General features: G+C 36.3%; 1 protein-coding gene across 22 annotated transcripts in view; it reads right to left on the bottom strand.

The window, feature by feature from the left end:
• SOX6 (SRY-box transcription factor 6) overlaps positions 1-16,897 on the bottom strand; it is a 620,530-nt gene that overhangs the window by 139,091 nt on the left and 464,542 nt on the right. For 16 of the 22 annotated variants that reach the window (XM_089915099.1, XM_089915100.1, XM_089915104.1 and 13 more), the window contains one exon: positions 2,073-2,196. In XM_089915099.1, the coding sequence (XP_089771225.1) occupies positions 2,073-2,196 (124 nt within the window). The remainder of the gene's footprint in view (positions 1-2,072; positions 2,197-16,897) is intronic. The other 6 variants (XM_089915107.1, XM_089915111.1, XM_089915109.1 and 3 more) reach the window with 1 other exon arrangement.

Here is a 16,897-nt window from a genome sequence, read left to right as displayed (position 1 = left end):
TACAGAGTGAAGTAAGTCTGAAAGAGAAAAACAAATACTGTATGCTAACACATATATATGGAATCTAAAAAAAAAAAAAAAAAAGGTTCTGAAGAACCTACGGGCAGGACAGGAATAAAGAGAGGGTGGCATGGAAATATACATACACCACCAAATGTAAAATAGATAGTTAGTGGAAAGCAGCCGCATAGCACAGGGAGATCAGCTCGGTGTTTTGTGTCCACCTAGAGGGGTGGGATAGGGAGGTGGGAGGGAGACGCAAGAGGGAGGAGATATGGGGATACATGTATATGTATAGCTGACTCACTTTGTTATACATCAGAAACTAACATACCATTGTAAAGCAATTATACTGCAATACAGATGTTAGAAAACAAGAAAACAGTATTATCGTCTTAACAAAGTTACATAACATGTCAATTATGTTGATATCTGTGTCTAGAAGAAAATAAGGCCCATAACCTGATTTTGAAATATGGAGAATTTTAAATTTAAAAACATGGAAATTAAATAGTTTCCACATACAGTTCATTTAAAAGGATTCCAAAACTGGTGTAGGGATAACAACTCAGATTCAGGTTAAACCAGTAAACTTAGTTTACACCAACATTCTGAAGGAAGTCAAGGTGAAGAAAGTTCAAAACTACTTATAGAGATCAGAGAAGAAGTGAACCACTGCACTGACAGAAAGATATTCTCTGACCAAATATTATCCTGTCCTTAATATGGATACTAATTTCACAGAATATAACTTGCTCTAAAAATTCTGCTCTAGAAAAATCAACTTTTAACTTTGAGTAACACAATTTTCTTTCACTGTGGTATCCAAAAACCATTGTTACTCCTAGTTTTGACTGCTTTATAGCTGAGGAATTTTGAAAGTCAGTCCTTAAATTAGCCAATCGCTTAAGATCTCTATTCTTTGAATAATTTGGGTTTTGACACAGACATCTTTCCTTTCCTCACAAGGAAGGGGGTTTTCTACCAAAAGCATAAGAGTAATTGATGGCAAAAAATAGATGTTAAACCCCACTAGGTTTGTTTTTACGCTATTTAGTAACATTCCTTACAGAGAATTTTAGTAAAGTGATTTATACTTTATTATTGCTTTAAGCATATTAAAATACCTTTGTTCACTTTATAAACCCATACACAAAGAAACCGCTGCAGTCAGATTTGTTGCACTCAGACTGGGTGGTTAATATAATCAGGTTAATATGTTAAAAAGAACTTGACACAGAAATTATTAATGAGTAGAACAAGGTCACTACTTCTGAGCTGAGGTCAGTTACAAAGAATGCACAAATGAAATTCAGGTTGACTTTTTATTTACTTGACTATCTTCTTACATTGGGTTCCTTTGGCAACATATCTTTAAACATTTAAAGCCCTGTTTACTAGGATGCTCTGAAAGAAGCTTCAAACCATTATGCCCCTAATTGAATTCCCCAGGAGTCCAGTAAACTCAGAGGAATAAAGAAAAATCATAACATTTGCTAAATCATCTCAAAACATACTTCACTGCAAGGTTATGTGTCCTGTTTTTTGCGGTTCAAAGATGAATAGGAAAATACAACTGACTGCTTCATTATTTAGACTAAAATCAAAAAGAATTTTACCTATTAGTAGCAAGCTAATTAAATCAGCCTAGTTTTAACTCTTCTTCCAAAAGAAATCAGACAACAAACAATAATAGCATTTTATACTGTATGCGACCACTCTCCTAGAGTATAAAAGCTCTCAGGAGGAGCAAAGTATCTTTAACCAAAGACAATTATTCACAGTAAAGGTATGAGAGAGAGCTGACAAAAGTTTGTAGGCCTGAGGGAAAGTAGTAGCATTTTATCTGTGAATTCAGAACAAACTCAAGTGGAAGAAGAGAAAGTAAAAGTTTTTAGCAACCAATTCGTTTATTAACATGCCCCCTTCACAATTCTAATTTTACTTTAAAATAGCTTTTATGATCTTTTTATTCATAGTTCCTTCATATGCTTCTGTGCTTGTTGTGATTACTAAGCAAAAGCATATGGATCTTAGCATTCCCCAAAGAATGTGAAATCCCTTCTACTTACCTGGTTTGTACGTTATCCCAGGGGGGAAGAGGAATCCCTGCTGGGCAGCAGCAGCTGCTGCCAGGGTCCGCTGGTCATGTGGAAAAATTGGGATCATGAGCGGAGGCATGTGACCCTGAACCTGCTAAACAGAAGAGAGCCTATGATCAGACAGAGAGCAAATGTATGCCAAGGAGTATTTGTTTTTCACCCATGGTGGTGTGCTGGTACCCAAACAGCCACCCACTTTTAACCTCATTCCAAATCTGCTCCCTGAGAAAACTTCAGGCTAAATTCACCAAATCCCTTTCAGATTCCACTGGTACACCAAGGACATAACCTCATTGTGAATTTGCCTCATCCCTGCTTCCACTAAATTATAGTTACTGGTTATCTTTTATCTTGACTTTTTTTCCTTTTATTTTCTTTCTTTTTTTAAAACAAAGAACTAGAAGAAATGTTTTCTTCTGTCACCTTACAATGTTGAAAGGTTTTGCCCTTTCACCTGCTTTGCATTCTGTACTTTATTTTGAAAATAGTACTTAGTATCTTTGGTCAGAAAGTAATGTCTAATTTTTATATATTCCAAAAGCTGCAGCTCCCCAGTTTAGGTATCTTATTTCGAAGCCTCGCTGCATTATGTTAAACATATAGCTCTTCAGATTTAAGGCTACTACATCTTGGCTCCCAATTAAACTAATATTCTTTGCCATCCACACCTCGATGTAACACATAAATTGCTTGTCTGGCTAAGCAGTTTTACAGCTTTATGCACTACCATGTAGCTGAGTAATTATGGAGTTGTATTCAGAGAGCACTTCATAATAAATCCTACTATATCAAATTTCATTTGACCTCAATAAATGTATCAAAGAGCACAAAAATGCAAAACAGAAAATCTTCACTCTATATCAGCATTTGTATTCCATATAAAGAAAATAAGAACTATGACAGAATCATGTCTGTGAAAATCACACTTTAATTTCCTAGCTCCCTCCCTTACTCTATGCATGCTGCCCTGATTCCAATAGCATCACAGGAAGGTTCTGTGCTGGCTTTTAGGGCATGATTTTATAAATTAAACTATAGGACCTTTGTTATTTAAAGATCAAAACTAGGACGTACTAAGAGAAATGATCTTTAAGTTCAAACTGGGTCTTTGCCCTCCTTACTAGTATAAAAGATCTGCATTATATCCTGTTTAAGATACAAACCTTTCCCAGTAATTCTACCAACCCCAAACTCTTCCCCCGTTTAAATTCCTAAATCTTCTCTTTAGGCAAAATTCCATATACTGGCTGATGACCCTGTTTAAATAGCACCAACTTGCCTTGTCCTGTCCCTGTTCCCTCCACAGCCAGGGACATATTGCAAAAATGTTCCTGTGTAGGTCTAAGAGGTTTCATTTACCAACAGTTTCTCTCTAGGGAAAGCCCTAAGATGTGGGTTAATAAAGGGCAAGCAAAAAATAAACACTTTACAGTATTTTTCAGAATTCATTTCTCAGGAAAATCAACTTATAATAAAAAGGTCTTTGTGCAATTACTACGTTGCCAGTGGGGCGTGAAAGAAACTAGCTTTGGGCAGCTATTTCTTCCATTTTAGCTGAGGTAAGCCCAAGTTTTGTACATTAGAGTACCAACTTAGCCTGCTTAAACTGGAGCTGATCCCCTAGCGCCCAGGTCTTGCCTTTAACCCTGAAGAAAAGCACTAGGTTTGCTGTTCAACTCCAGCTTGTTGTGACCTGATGCAAACCTGAGATGTCAAAGATGACAGCGCTGTTCTATGTCAGAAAATTAAAAAATGATATTTTTGTGGGTGACTATTGTGCAGTGCAAGAGTATATCAAAGGAAATCACTTCATTTACTTCTAGAAATATGGTCCTAGCATGTACCCAGAACACAGCACAGATGCTTCACATTGTAAAGAAAGGAAACAAGAAACTGAGGAGTCTAGGTATCAAATTTATTTATTCTTTCCTTCTTTCATTTAACAAACATTTATTAAGTTATTATTATGTGTGGATCTTGAAAAGTAACTGGAAAAATGGGGGCTATTTTGCTTGGGAGAGAGAAGATATATGCTTATGTTCAAATATTTGAAAGAATTATGTATGGAAGAAGAACCAGATTAAGTCTGAGCAGTTACAAAGAGCAGATCTAGGCTCAAAAGAAAGAGATTTTAGGGAAGTTGAATGCAAAGAATTTTCTAATAATGAGCTATTCAATAATCACTGTGATTAAAGAGGTCGTGTGTGCCATTTCCCAAGAGGTGGTCAAGTAAAGGCTGTATACTCATCTGTTAGAGATGCTTTAAAGGATATGCATAACTAAAACCCTGATTAGATAATGACCTATAGTGCCTTTTCAACTTTATAATTCTATGATTGTTTAAAAATCAACATTAGGAAGATAATGGCATATAGTCATTCCTTTACTCATTCATTCAACACATATTTTTATTCAGAATCTACTATGCCTACAAAGGCTTTGTTGTCAAACGAATCTGAGCTTAAATCTATACAATGCCATTTCTATGGCTGTGTGATCTTGAGCAGTTACTTAGCCTTCCTGAGTCTATTTCCTCATGTAAAAACCAAAGCTAATGATACTACCTTACATGGTTGTTGTGAGGATTAAATAAACAAGAAAAGTAATGCTTGTGGCACAGTGACTGGCATATAATAGGCACTAAGTAAATGTTAGATCCTTGCTTTTCTCTTATATAGTTTACAATTCAGTACTAGAAAATTATCAAATTACTGATAAAACAAGAAACAGTGGATCTTAACCCATAACTCTACTTCAAAAACAGAAAACATGAGCCAAATAAATAATTCAGTTTGGCAGGCAGAGGCTTGTTTGTTCTTAGCAGACCCATGCCTCACAGAGCATTATCCCATCCCAAATATCCAGAAAACCAAGAAAAAGAAGGTGGGATTAAAAAGCTCATTTGAAGATGTAATTTGGGATCTTTAGTGTTATTCATTAAACAGCATTTTCAAATGAAAACATAATTTTATTTTTACATTGGTGCCCAAGCTCTTCAGATCTTAAGACAACATAAAGGGATCAATGGCAATTAGGCATCAGACCTTAATTATTGAAACTTGGTGTCTGAAGATATTTCCTTTGTAATTAGCTACGCACATGAGATAATTAAGTAGGCCACCTAAGGTCATTTTTTTTTAAACTTTTTATTTTATGTTGGAGTATAGCTGATTAACAATGTTGTGATAGTTTCAGGCGCACAGCAATGCAGCTCAACCATACATATACGTGTATCCATTCTCCCCCAGACTCCCCTCCCATCCAGGCTGCCACATAACATTGCGCAGAGTTCCCTGTGTTATATAGCAGGTCCTAAGGTCATTTTTAATGCCAAAGAGCTGCAGGTGCTTCATATTAACAAAAGCTGTAAGAATTTAGGGAAGCTCTTTTCTGTCCATCACCCTCTACAAGGTAGGATATTTTAGAAAGTTTCAATGTTAACTATTAGGTAAGACGCGGTTTCAATAAACTGAGGGACAAAGTAAATAAGGAGGGGGACAGAAGGCATTGTGAAAGCAATGATAATGATGGAATCACAGAGTTGAAATGGAGCTTAGAGTTTATCTAACCTAGTAGTTCTCAAAGTGTGGTACCTGACCAGCAGCATCTAACTTCAAAAAGCAAATTATCAGACTCCACCCCAGACCTATGAATCAGAAACTCTGGAGGTTGGGTCCAACAGTCCAAAATTTAGACTAAAATTTAATCCAGAGAAGTGATTCTCAAACTTCTACGGACTTCAGAATCAACCAGAGGGCTTATTAAAACAAAAATTGTTCAACCCCACACTCAGAGTCCCTGAATCAGTAGATCTGAGGGGGAAACCTGAGAGTGTACTGTTCTAACAAGTTCCCAGGTGAAGCTCGTTAGTGCTGTTGGTCCCGGGACCATTCTCTGAGAATCACTAATCCAATTCAAACCTCACAATTTACACATAGGGAACCAGGTGGCTTAGAGAAGGTAAGGCTCTCACTGTCATAGGCAGTGTGGAGGTCACACTGCCTATAACAGAGCTGGATCTAGAATCCAGAACTGCTAACCACCCTGTCCAGTGCTTTTTCCATTATATCACATGGACTTCATTGATAGAAAAGAGAGAAATCATGTGTGTACACTCTTTGTATAGAGAAAATCTGGGGGGCTGCAACTGAAAATAATTTTATATTTCAGAGGTGTGTCTCTGGAGGTGACTGGGAGTATAGATATTATGTTGTTCAGTTTTAGTCTGTTCCTTCTCTCTTATTTTATACCCAGAATATTTGATCTCAAATCTATTGTCATTAATTCCAGTTAATTCATTAGCAATAATCATTTAGCTCCAGATGATAAAATTGCCCTTAACTCATTTTAAGTAAAATAATAATATGAAAACTCAAAATGCCCTTTATTAAATACAAGCCAAAGTATCCAGTGGCCATTTAGAACATAGGCTGAGAGATGATGAAAACTCCTCTTCTATCTCTAATTACAGAAATCATCATCATCATCACAGCAACTAATATGTTCCAGTATTTCCTATATGTCAAGCACTGGGAAGTGTCTCACATGCTCTATCTCATTTAATTCTCAAAACTTTGTGAGCTACCTACTGTTATTATCCTCATTTATTTAATGACAAAGACAAAACCACGAGAGGTTAGGTAACTTACCCAATTAAAAAGTGGTAGAGCCAAGATTCAAGGGCAGGTATGTCAGGCTCAAAGTCTATACTTTTAAGTACTATATTATATTAATCATAAAGTCATCTTTTGCTAAACAGACCTAAATGAGATAAGGAATATAATTCTTTGTGAAAAAAATTATTTGATTGAAAGTTTTATAAATATAATTGTAAATTTACATGTGGCTGTAACAAATAATACAGAAAGATCCCATGTTTGCTTAACTCAGTTTCCCCCAATGGTAACATCTTGAAAAATTATAGAACAATATTACAACCAGGGCACTGACATTGATACAATCCAAAAATCTTATTCAGATTTCACCAGTGGGATACCATTTAAAAGAAATTATGTGTCTTAAAAACTAGCAAGGGGGCTTCCCTGGTGGCACAGTGGTTGAGAGTCTGCCTGCCGATGCAGGGGACACGGGTTCGTGCCCCGGTCCGGGAAGATCCCACATGCTGCGGAGCGGCTGGGGCCGTGAGTCATGGCCGCTGGGCCTGCGCGTCCGGAGCCTGTGCTCCACAACGGGAGAGGCCACAACAGTAAGAGGGCTGCGTACCGCAAAAAAAAAAAAAAAAAAAAAACTAGCAAGGGTAATGAAGGTCTATGAATACTTACGACTGCTATCTTTCATACAAAGCTCACCAGTATGACCCAGTGCAAATAATGTGAGTGGAAATCATGAATTAAAGCAACAATTTCTCCTTTCATAGCTTGCCATTTATTTTACTTACTAGAATATTGGTTGAAGGTGGGACAAAAATGGAAAGCAAGGGCAAGGTGTGGGGGAGAGGTAAGGAAAGAGGGCTTGGTGGCCACACAAGAATCACATAAATATCCAAAATATTTTTCTTCTATGGAAGTTGTGAATTAAGTTTACTGCACTGCATGTCAGTGCCTAAGGCAGATAAAGAATTTTGAAAATACAGAAAAGCCCCACCCTGCTCTGAAGAATGTAAGCCTGCCTTTCCTCTTCCTTCCCATCATCCTATTTTCCCATTTGGTGACGTGCCAGGAAAGGCAGTCACATTGTAAACAGCAACCTTCAAAAATATTTTACTGAAGAATAAGAAATAATAGAGTTCCCCTCACTCCATCAAAGAGTGACCAGTCTCCACATGTCTTTTCCAGGAAGTTATCAAAATTTCAAATAGCATCTTTTTTTCTTGAAAGTGTAGTTTTCCCTTAGCCCAAATTCAGAGATTCTTTAATTATCCCATAGGTAAAAGTAAAACTGATTTTATTAATATAAAGAGTAAAACAATGTGACCAAAAATAATCTCTGAGCGTGAAACTGCATTATTTTTATTGCTTTGGAAGTCAGCACTAACTGGGTATGTAAGTTGAATGACTAATGAGAAACCAGGAACCCCATCATAGGTGAAGCCTAGTCAGTGCATCAGGAAAGAAACAAACTGTATCCCCCAAAGCACAACTGCCCATTAATTCTAAACTTCCACAATCCCGGACCAAAGCATTTCCCTTCTGCAGAGGGTAGGGAACACATTCTTGATCAAATAGGCTACACGCCCAGAAATTTTAATTGCTACGGTGTTCCTCACATCTTTCAGACAATCAAGACAGCAGCAGATGCATGTGAAACACTTAGGTTCTGACTCTTCCTATTCATAAAACAGCATTGTTGCATCAACACTTATGCCCTTTGTTTTCTCTGTGCTAAGTTGTTGATGATGCCATTTTTTGCCATCTGCCCCAGAGCTTCATTAAAGATACATGAATGGGCTAACTGGCCTGATATCTTGTGAGGAACAGGTGCTATTGTTTGTCCCTGAAGACTTGCACTAAAGATATGACTCAGAATACTTGAGAAAGAGCATCTGCAGCAGTCAGTCAGAGGGCAACTTGGCAGAGACCCGGCTACGTGCTAATATGCAGAGTGACACTCGGGGGCTCATTTTCTTTCATGAGGATTATTTAACTTTTCTTAGAGATAGGAAATAAGTATTTATTGAAAATCATGAACATATTAATGTCTATTACTAAGTTAAACACAGTGAGCAAGTGAAGATCTTTTTAATGCCTTATTTCTAGAAAATCATTCCTCATGTGATTTAATTGGATAAAGCTTCTTTAATCTGTTGGAAGGAATGTTTCCAACATTTGTAAATCATGACAGAGGGAGGGAAAGACAGAGACAGAAAATACAGAGAGAGAAAGAGCCATCAGAGAGGGAGAGGCAGGGCATACAAACAGAAAGGGGCAGGGGTAGGGGTGGGGGTGGAATTTCCTTAAAGGCCCTATTCTTTATTGCAAAGAATAGCTGAGTCATTTGCATAACGTGTTACCATTATAAAAGCTGCAGTGTCTAGAGTGAAAGAAATAAAGTCCCCAGAACCTTACATGAAGAGCCTTCAAGGTCATGGAGGTATCTTCTTACTGCCAAAAAATGCATGCCAGATCTCAGTTAATTCTGGAGAGTTAGGAGGGAAAAGGTCTCATTTGATAGGATAAATTAGTGCTTTAACACAAACCTTTTAGTTTCAAAACTTTTTTTTTTTTTTTTCGAAAATGTTAAGACTCTGCTTTGCCCTGACTTAAAAAGCAAAATAATGCAGTGGTCAACATTTTGAACTTCTCTTGGTTGACCATAGTTTGAAGTATACTAAGGAACTTTGTATACAGCCTACCTGACTATTCTCTAATTGTTTCAATTCATTAATCATCTCTCACCAAGTAAACTGAGTGTCCTGAATGGCTTGTGACATTTATATTTCTATACACCCCATTGTTCTTATCACAGGGCTAAGAATATAGTAGGCATTTTGTGTCAACTAATCAACGTGAGAACCATCAAGGACTTAAGAACTGGTTTTCTGAGCACTAATTTCCATAGGGTAGTATTATTGTTAATACAACTGCAAAAAGTATAGAGCTGTAGTTGTTCTCATTAAAGAAGAGAATTCAAGAATGACTTTTAAATAAATCTTGATATCACTTTGTCTGCTTTTCATTTGTCTTATTTAGCAAATCTCTGGCTGCTATAGCTAATGGAGGATTGCAAATCCTTGCTTGTAGGGAATCCAGCTAGCTCTAGCAGGAGAATAATCACACTGAAATTTTATCAGGAGCAATTCTGGGACACAAATTTTCTGAGTATTTAAGAACACAGAGTCCAATCTTCCCAGATATTTTCCACCAACATCCAATGGATAATCATTGTACAAATAATGTAAGAAAAAGATCCTGTAGCTAGTGGGAAGCAGCCGCACAGCACAGGGAGAGCAGTTCTGTGCTTTGTGACCACCTAGAGGGGTGGGATAGGGAGGGTGGGAGGGAGGCGCAAGAGGGAGGGGATATGGGGATATATATATATGTATAGCTGATTCACTTTGTGATACAGCAGAAACTAACACACCATTGTAAAGCAATTATACTCCAATAAAGATGTTAAAAAAAATGCTGTTTTGTTTGTTTTTGTTTGTTTGTTGAAGACAAGATGTTTTCTCTCTCTCAAACTCCCACAAGGATAATATACAAAACACTTTGTTACCATTGTTAACGTTCATCTTTAATATAATTCAGTTTCTTCCTAGAATTTTGTATATTGCTGCCACCACTCTTTTCAAAATCTTCACTAAAGGGCTAGGAAAAACCCTGAAAAGGTAGAACAAACTCAAGATATTGCAGTTTAAAGGCATCCTTTTTAAAAACTCAGGCTTTAGTCTTTCAAAGTCATATGTTTTAGTTTGAACATTAATGAAGAACTAACTTTATGTTTGTAATATGTATTTTTCTGTATGTATATTATACTTAAATGAAAAGTTAATTTTAAGAAAAATGGAAAATAGCTTCAGTAGTTTACTTGTCTTTACTAATTTACACTATTAAATATATCTAATAAAATATCTAAAATATTCATAGGAAAAATGGAGACGATACGTATTGTCACTAGCTTCACTATGTCCCCACCCTCACTACCAAGAGTAACACATAGAAGCAAAGCAACTCCTTTTTTAGGTTGGTCTTTCAGATAGCTATTTCAAATCCACTTCACAGTCTAGTACTTTCCAGCTCCCTTCCTTGGTTACGCAGGAGAGAAATGATCATTGAGAGTAGGAGTACAATGGCTCCATTTATCAGGTCAATAGCACATTTAAAAAATCTCCTTTAGGTATATATTCAGAGGGAAATGTTAATGGCCCTGAAAGGGCCAGTCCTGTCCTTTGTGTTAACACCTTTTTATATTCTCAGCATACTGTATACACTCTGTTCTATTTTCTAAAATGGACAAATATCTCATTAATCCACCAGGATCATCAGTAGTCAAACGTCACTACTTTATCTCTCATTCATTTGTACATGTTCTGCTTAAATATTGAATTTTCAAAGAAAAGAACATGGATTTAGTACTAATGTAATCATGATTCCTAGCATCTCTTACTTATTTGTCTCCTTACTCCTTGAAATAAAGATCTCCACACATACAAAATGACCTCTTAGGCCTCAAAGAGGCATGTTACTCTGTAAGGGAAGTCAGTAGTGCCTGTCTTCATTCAACTATTCAACAGCGTTTCACGGAGCACCTAGCACAATCTGCCTGGTACTATTCTGGGCACTAGGAATAAAAAGATGCCTAAGAGAAGTCCATAGCTTTATTTTATCAGGTAGCAGTGTTAAGTTTGTCTTCACTTACATAGCAGTAGAAATCATCCAGTTTGTCAGCTTACTTTGGAATAGGGCCAACAGAGAAAGGAAAGATTTGCTTAAAAAGGAAAATAAATTACAACAAAAATTCCATTACGTATCTTTCCATAGTCTTCCTATAGTCTAAAACCAAGAAAAATTTTGAGAGTATTTTTGAGGACAAAAGTCAGATTACTTCATAAAATGGATGACCAATGTTAATTAAATGTGTTTAAATTATCTTACTATGCTTTAAGAAACTCTCACCAGGAGGGAAGTAGTATGTCCTGGCCATAAAGAAATTAATAAAACATGTTATGCAAAAGTAAAATTTATGGTTCATTTGGAATTAGATATGTACCACCTTTTCAATCCATACAAATGCATAATCTTGTCAATTAAATATTATTGTTAAGGTCTAGTAGTATGTTAAAATCACTTTAAAGTGCAACTAAGGAAAATTCATGTGTGTTTATTACTCCTTAAGGATCTATTAGTGGGTATTTTATTCAGATTCGTGCTGTAAAATCTGCATAAACTCAGCATATTGTTATCCCCATGTGTGCATTTGTTTGGTTAAAGCAGAACAGCAAATCTCAATTTTTGCAACTTCTGAAAAAGTCAAGAGAACTAAAACAGTCTTAATTTTAACCAGATACAAACAGTTATCACTACAGAAGTGAAGAGTTGACTATTATGCAAATAGTCTCAGTTAGTGGTCACCAGGCCATCACAGAAGACTGAGCTAGTCAATTATTTTAGGTATTTCCAAAGACTAGTGAAGATGAATGTTTCTTATTCCACCCTGTCTTATTTCCACAGAAGTATGAAACATATTAGAGACTAATGATTGTTTTTCTCAGATGGAAACCCCATTAAATACACAATGATCAAAGTGTTTTGTCAAGATGGAAATTAATTTTTTTTAATTCTGCATAAATGCCACATAAATATAGTAACATTTGTGAAGAATGTGGCATTCCTTTGTTTCTAACAACCAAATTCAGATATAAAGCTTTCACAAACTTTTGACCTGTAATGAAGGCAATCTGGCTTTTACCCCTGAAGTATTTTACACAGCCTTATTCTGTTACCAATGACCAGAGTTCAATTATTAAATTCCTCCTCCAGAAATGCAGGTTTACCTCTTAAACTACAGGTTTTGTTAAAATTATGCACAAGCAACTTAAAGGCAGGGACTTTGTATCTTAGTAAAAATCCCTCTCTTGCACAGAGTAGGGACTCAACAAATATTTGTAACATAAATGCATTAAAGAACTTTCATTGTTATTTTCAAACTAAGCTACAATAATTTTGATAATTTTTACATCTTCTGAATCAATTTGAAGTCCTTTTATCATTTGAAATCCTCAAATCGAGGCAATAGAAATATACCTCCGCTTCAAACATACTTCATTACAGCGATCTTTTCTTTTGGCACGCCACAGTCTGACTTTGAAGTCCACTAGTTGGTAAGAAAATAGAAAAATTGATTTTGTTCATTTATTAGAAGATATTTTTAATGACTGAGCTCTCCTAGTATATCTGTTAAAATTCTTCTATACTATAATTTAGAGATGCCTCTAAGCTTCTTTAATAATATCATCATCAGTTATAATCCACGGAAATAAGCTGTTCTCATCAGAAGAGCCAGAAATACAGTTTTCCAAAATAATTTTTTAAATGTTTGTTTCATCACAGTGGGCTGGTTATGCAATATAGAATGAATGACAGAAAAACATTTAAGCATCACCTATCGTGCAGAGAAGAAACAGTTTCTTTCTTAAGCTAGAAGGGCTAAGAAACATAAACTCTGAACAGAACATAAATAAGATGTCTAAACTATTGACAGCTGGGTCCCAGCCATGGCAAGATAACCCTCCCTGGAAATATCAATGAGAGGCCTTGCCCGTATATGTTCAGGGGGGCAGGATGCAGAGAGGTAAAGTAAGGTGATCTTTATAGGAAATAAACACTGAGTAAAGGCATAAATAGTGACTATAGCCACAAATCAAATAGCCTTCAGGTGTTTACTCTTTATTATACTCTAGCCTTTTTAGAGCAAAAAGTTAATAACAGGGAACTTTAATTCATTTTGGAATGTAATCTACAACTCTTGCCCCACCCTCAGCATACACACTTACACACATACACACACTCATTCACACACACTCACGCATACTTCTACACTTGCTATGCCAACTAAATGCACAAGTATGCCAACACTGAAGCTGGTATAAGGATAAGCTAACACGTTGATTCAAAAAGAGCAATTTTATTTTTATATTTTAATTTCATAGTATGTTCATATTAAATAACTTAGATACAATAAGGCAATGTTCCTATTAAAGAAGGTAAGGTCCAAACTCCCTAGCCTGGGCTGGCAGTGAAATCACTCTATAACATATTCTTAACAAACCTCTCAAACCTCTTTCCTACTACCCTTTATCCTCTTGCTTTCAATACCTTCTAAGTTTCTGTGCATGACGCTTTTCTCACTTACCATGTAGAATGATCTTTCCTTTCCCCTTTGCCATCCTAAACCTGACCTACCGTTCAAAGTGCAGCTCAAAACTCTTCTATGAAAGTTCCCCAGGTATAAATTTCTTTCCCTCTGTCAAAATTTACACTGCATACACTGTGTTTAATTATTTAATGGTTTTCAGTTCAATATTTGACACCATTCTAGGCACTGGGGACACAGAAGTAGAGAAAATTTCCTACCATTATCTCCTAGGGAAGACAGACAACGTACAAATGAATGTAATATGTATGTATGTGTCTGTATACACACACCCATGAGCAAATATATATTAAATATAATAAATGCCAGTTGATAATAGATGCTATGAAGAAAAATAAAGTTAAGATAATGAGATAGAGTATGAGGGGTAGAGGGTGGGAAGCAGGAGGTAGTCAGTAGGGAGTAGAAAGGACTATTTGGGATAGTGGTGGTCAAAAAAGGCTTCTCTGAGGAGACAATATAGCTCAGGGTTAAATGAACTAAAGTTGCATGAGATCTGATTTAGGTTTATAAAGATCACTCTGGTTGCTGTGAGAAAATTTGACTTTATTAGGGCCAGAATGAAAGCTGAGAGACCAGTTTAGAAACTACCTCAACAGTCCAAAAGTGGGGATAACAGTGAACTTTTTCCATTTTATATATCTCTCTGCTCAAGCAGAAGGAAGACATCTTGCAGACAGATTCTTAGCACGCTACTAGGACAGTGCCTCCAAATATGAAAGGCAAAATGTCATTATCTGACTGATTATCAACTGACTGACTAAAACAGACCTGTCCAGTGATTTCATGAGACAAGAAGCATAGCATTTTCAAGTTTCAAGCACTTGCACCTTTTTATGCCCATAGGGGAGAAGAGTATAAGAAATTAAAACCTAAGTGGCTACTGCTGAATCACTATAATTCTTTTCCCCAAATAGTATGTCTGAATAAAATTTTAAGCAGCCGAGAAGCTTATTGACAAAAACTAAAAATGTAAATCCTTAATTCAGTCTCTGTGTGGGAAAAATAGGAATATTTTAAATGACATTCAAGCTACCTATGAGAAAAAAAAAATCAACTGTTAGTAAAGATCAGAAGAGTAGAAAATTTAATATATGCAAACTGGCTCAAAACACTGGTTAAATTAAACTTCTCTTGCTTTTTTTTTTGGTAGTTGAGACTAATGTTATATTTGCCAAATGAAATGGAATTTACAATACAGAGTCAGATGCTGCAGCAAATTCACCTCAAATAATATTCTTTGCTGTTACAAAGAACAATAGGCCAATAGCATAATTTGAATGATTAGTAATAACTCATGTAATCACAGCTGAAAGGGAATAGAAACTCAAGCCCAAAACGAAACAAAATGGTCCACCCAGGTCAATTAAAAAAAAAACAGAACTCAAAATGGAAAATTATCATATTGAATTTTCCACACATTCTTTTTTTTTTTTTGCGGTACGCGGGCCTCTCACTGTTGTGGCCTCTCCCGTTGCGGAGCACAGGCTCCGGACGCACAGGCTCAGCGGCCATGGCTCACGAGCCCAGCCGCTCCGCGGCATGTGGGATCTTCCCGGACCGGGGCACGAACCCGTGTACCCTGCATCGGCAGGCAGACTCTCAACCACTGTGCCACCAGGGAAGCCCCCCCAACTTGACCAATTTTAAGACAGTTCAACTTAACTTTATAAATTCCTGTGGGTAAGAAAGTGAAGCAAGGAGAGAAACAGAACCGCCTTTGCATCCCCCGCCCCCGCAAAAAAGAAAAATATATGTCCCATGATATATGAGTCACATGGTAGAGTATCTATCCACAGATTTAATTTTTGACTTTAGCTTGGGTTAAAACTTGAATTCCTAAAAATGTAGTTACAAATTTGTGAGTAGGCATTTTCCTTAACCCTACTATCGCATCCACGAGGATCTAGAATAATGGTGTTCAAAGCTATAGATATTTATTTTTAGTTCCAAATGACAATTCCCAAATATGAATGACACAAAACCCAGCTTTGAGTCTCTTCAACTCTTCTCAATTTAACAATATAAAAGGTCAGTTTAGCTCCTTTAAAACTGCACTATGATTGTATTTTCCATGGTAGAACAAGGCGTTGAATCTACACAGACATTATCAGCCAATAACAATAGGTCTTTGTCCAGCTGTGACTACTTCCCTCCTCTACAACCATTTCTTATCTGGCCCAGGAAATGCCTGTTTTAACTGACAGGTAGGAGATTAAATCTACAGCTGCTGAAACACAATCTCAGCTCTGTTAGATAGGCTTTCATTGAAAAGCACTACAAACACATAATTTGTTTATGTTGTACCAGCAATCTCTGACAAAGCAGACTGTCTAGCTGAGACAAATGTGGTTAAACCCATTTATTGTATTATTTCTGCTACACAGAACAAGCTCTTAAAACACAGAATCTAGACAAGGCACAAAGCTCTAGCTGTCTAAAGAAATCAAGAAGAGATGACTTCTTGTTACACTAGCCCTTTTTATACAGAAAGCATGTTCTCCCCTGGAAAACATCTATTCCATTTTTATTTTAAGTGAGTGGTTCAATTATGTTTATGTTTTCAGTTTTTGAAGTTTCTTTTGTTGCTTCCAGCATAAACGGGCATAAAATCACCTAATCACTAAATGTCTCTAGATTTAAGAACATGATGAATATTTATAGCAAGTGCTATATCACCCCTTCAAAAAAATACCCATAATGATAAATTCTAATGACAATTGACCCTCTTTCAATATTTACTGCAAATTCTGATAATGTTATTTGACTTCTTTATTTCACTTGATGTAAAAATAGCTTTGCAACTTATAAAGAATATGAATAGCAGTTTCCTTAAAATTAAGGAGTCATGCACAGAGATACCTAATTTTATAAAATAAATGTCAAGGGGGGAGGTTCTAACAACAACAGCAACAATAAAATCTGCTAGTTACGTGGCCATAAATTACTTGCTCCAGGTTAAT

The sequence above is a fragment of the Delphinapterus leucas genome, chromosome 7 (assembly GCF_059928025.1).
Source record: "Delphinapterus leucas isolate spDelLeu-1000000601 "Yukka" chromosome 7, BTC_Dleu_Yukka2, whole genome shotgun sequence".
In the NCBI taxonomy this organism is placed as follows: domain Eukaryota; kingdom Metazoa; phylum Chordata; class Mammalia; order Artiodactyla; family Monodontidae; genus Delphinapterus; species Delphinapterus leucas.
Note: the sequence above shows the minus strand (reverse complement) of the source record. Positions and strands in the feature narration are given on the sequence as shown.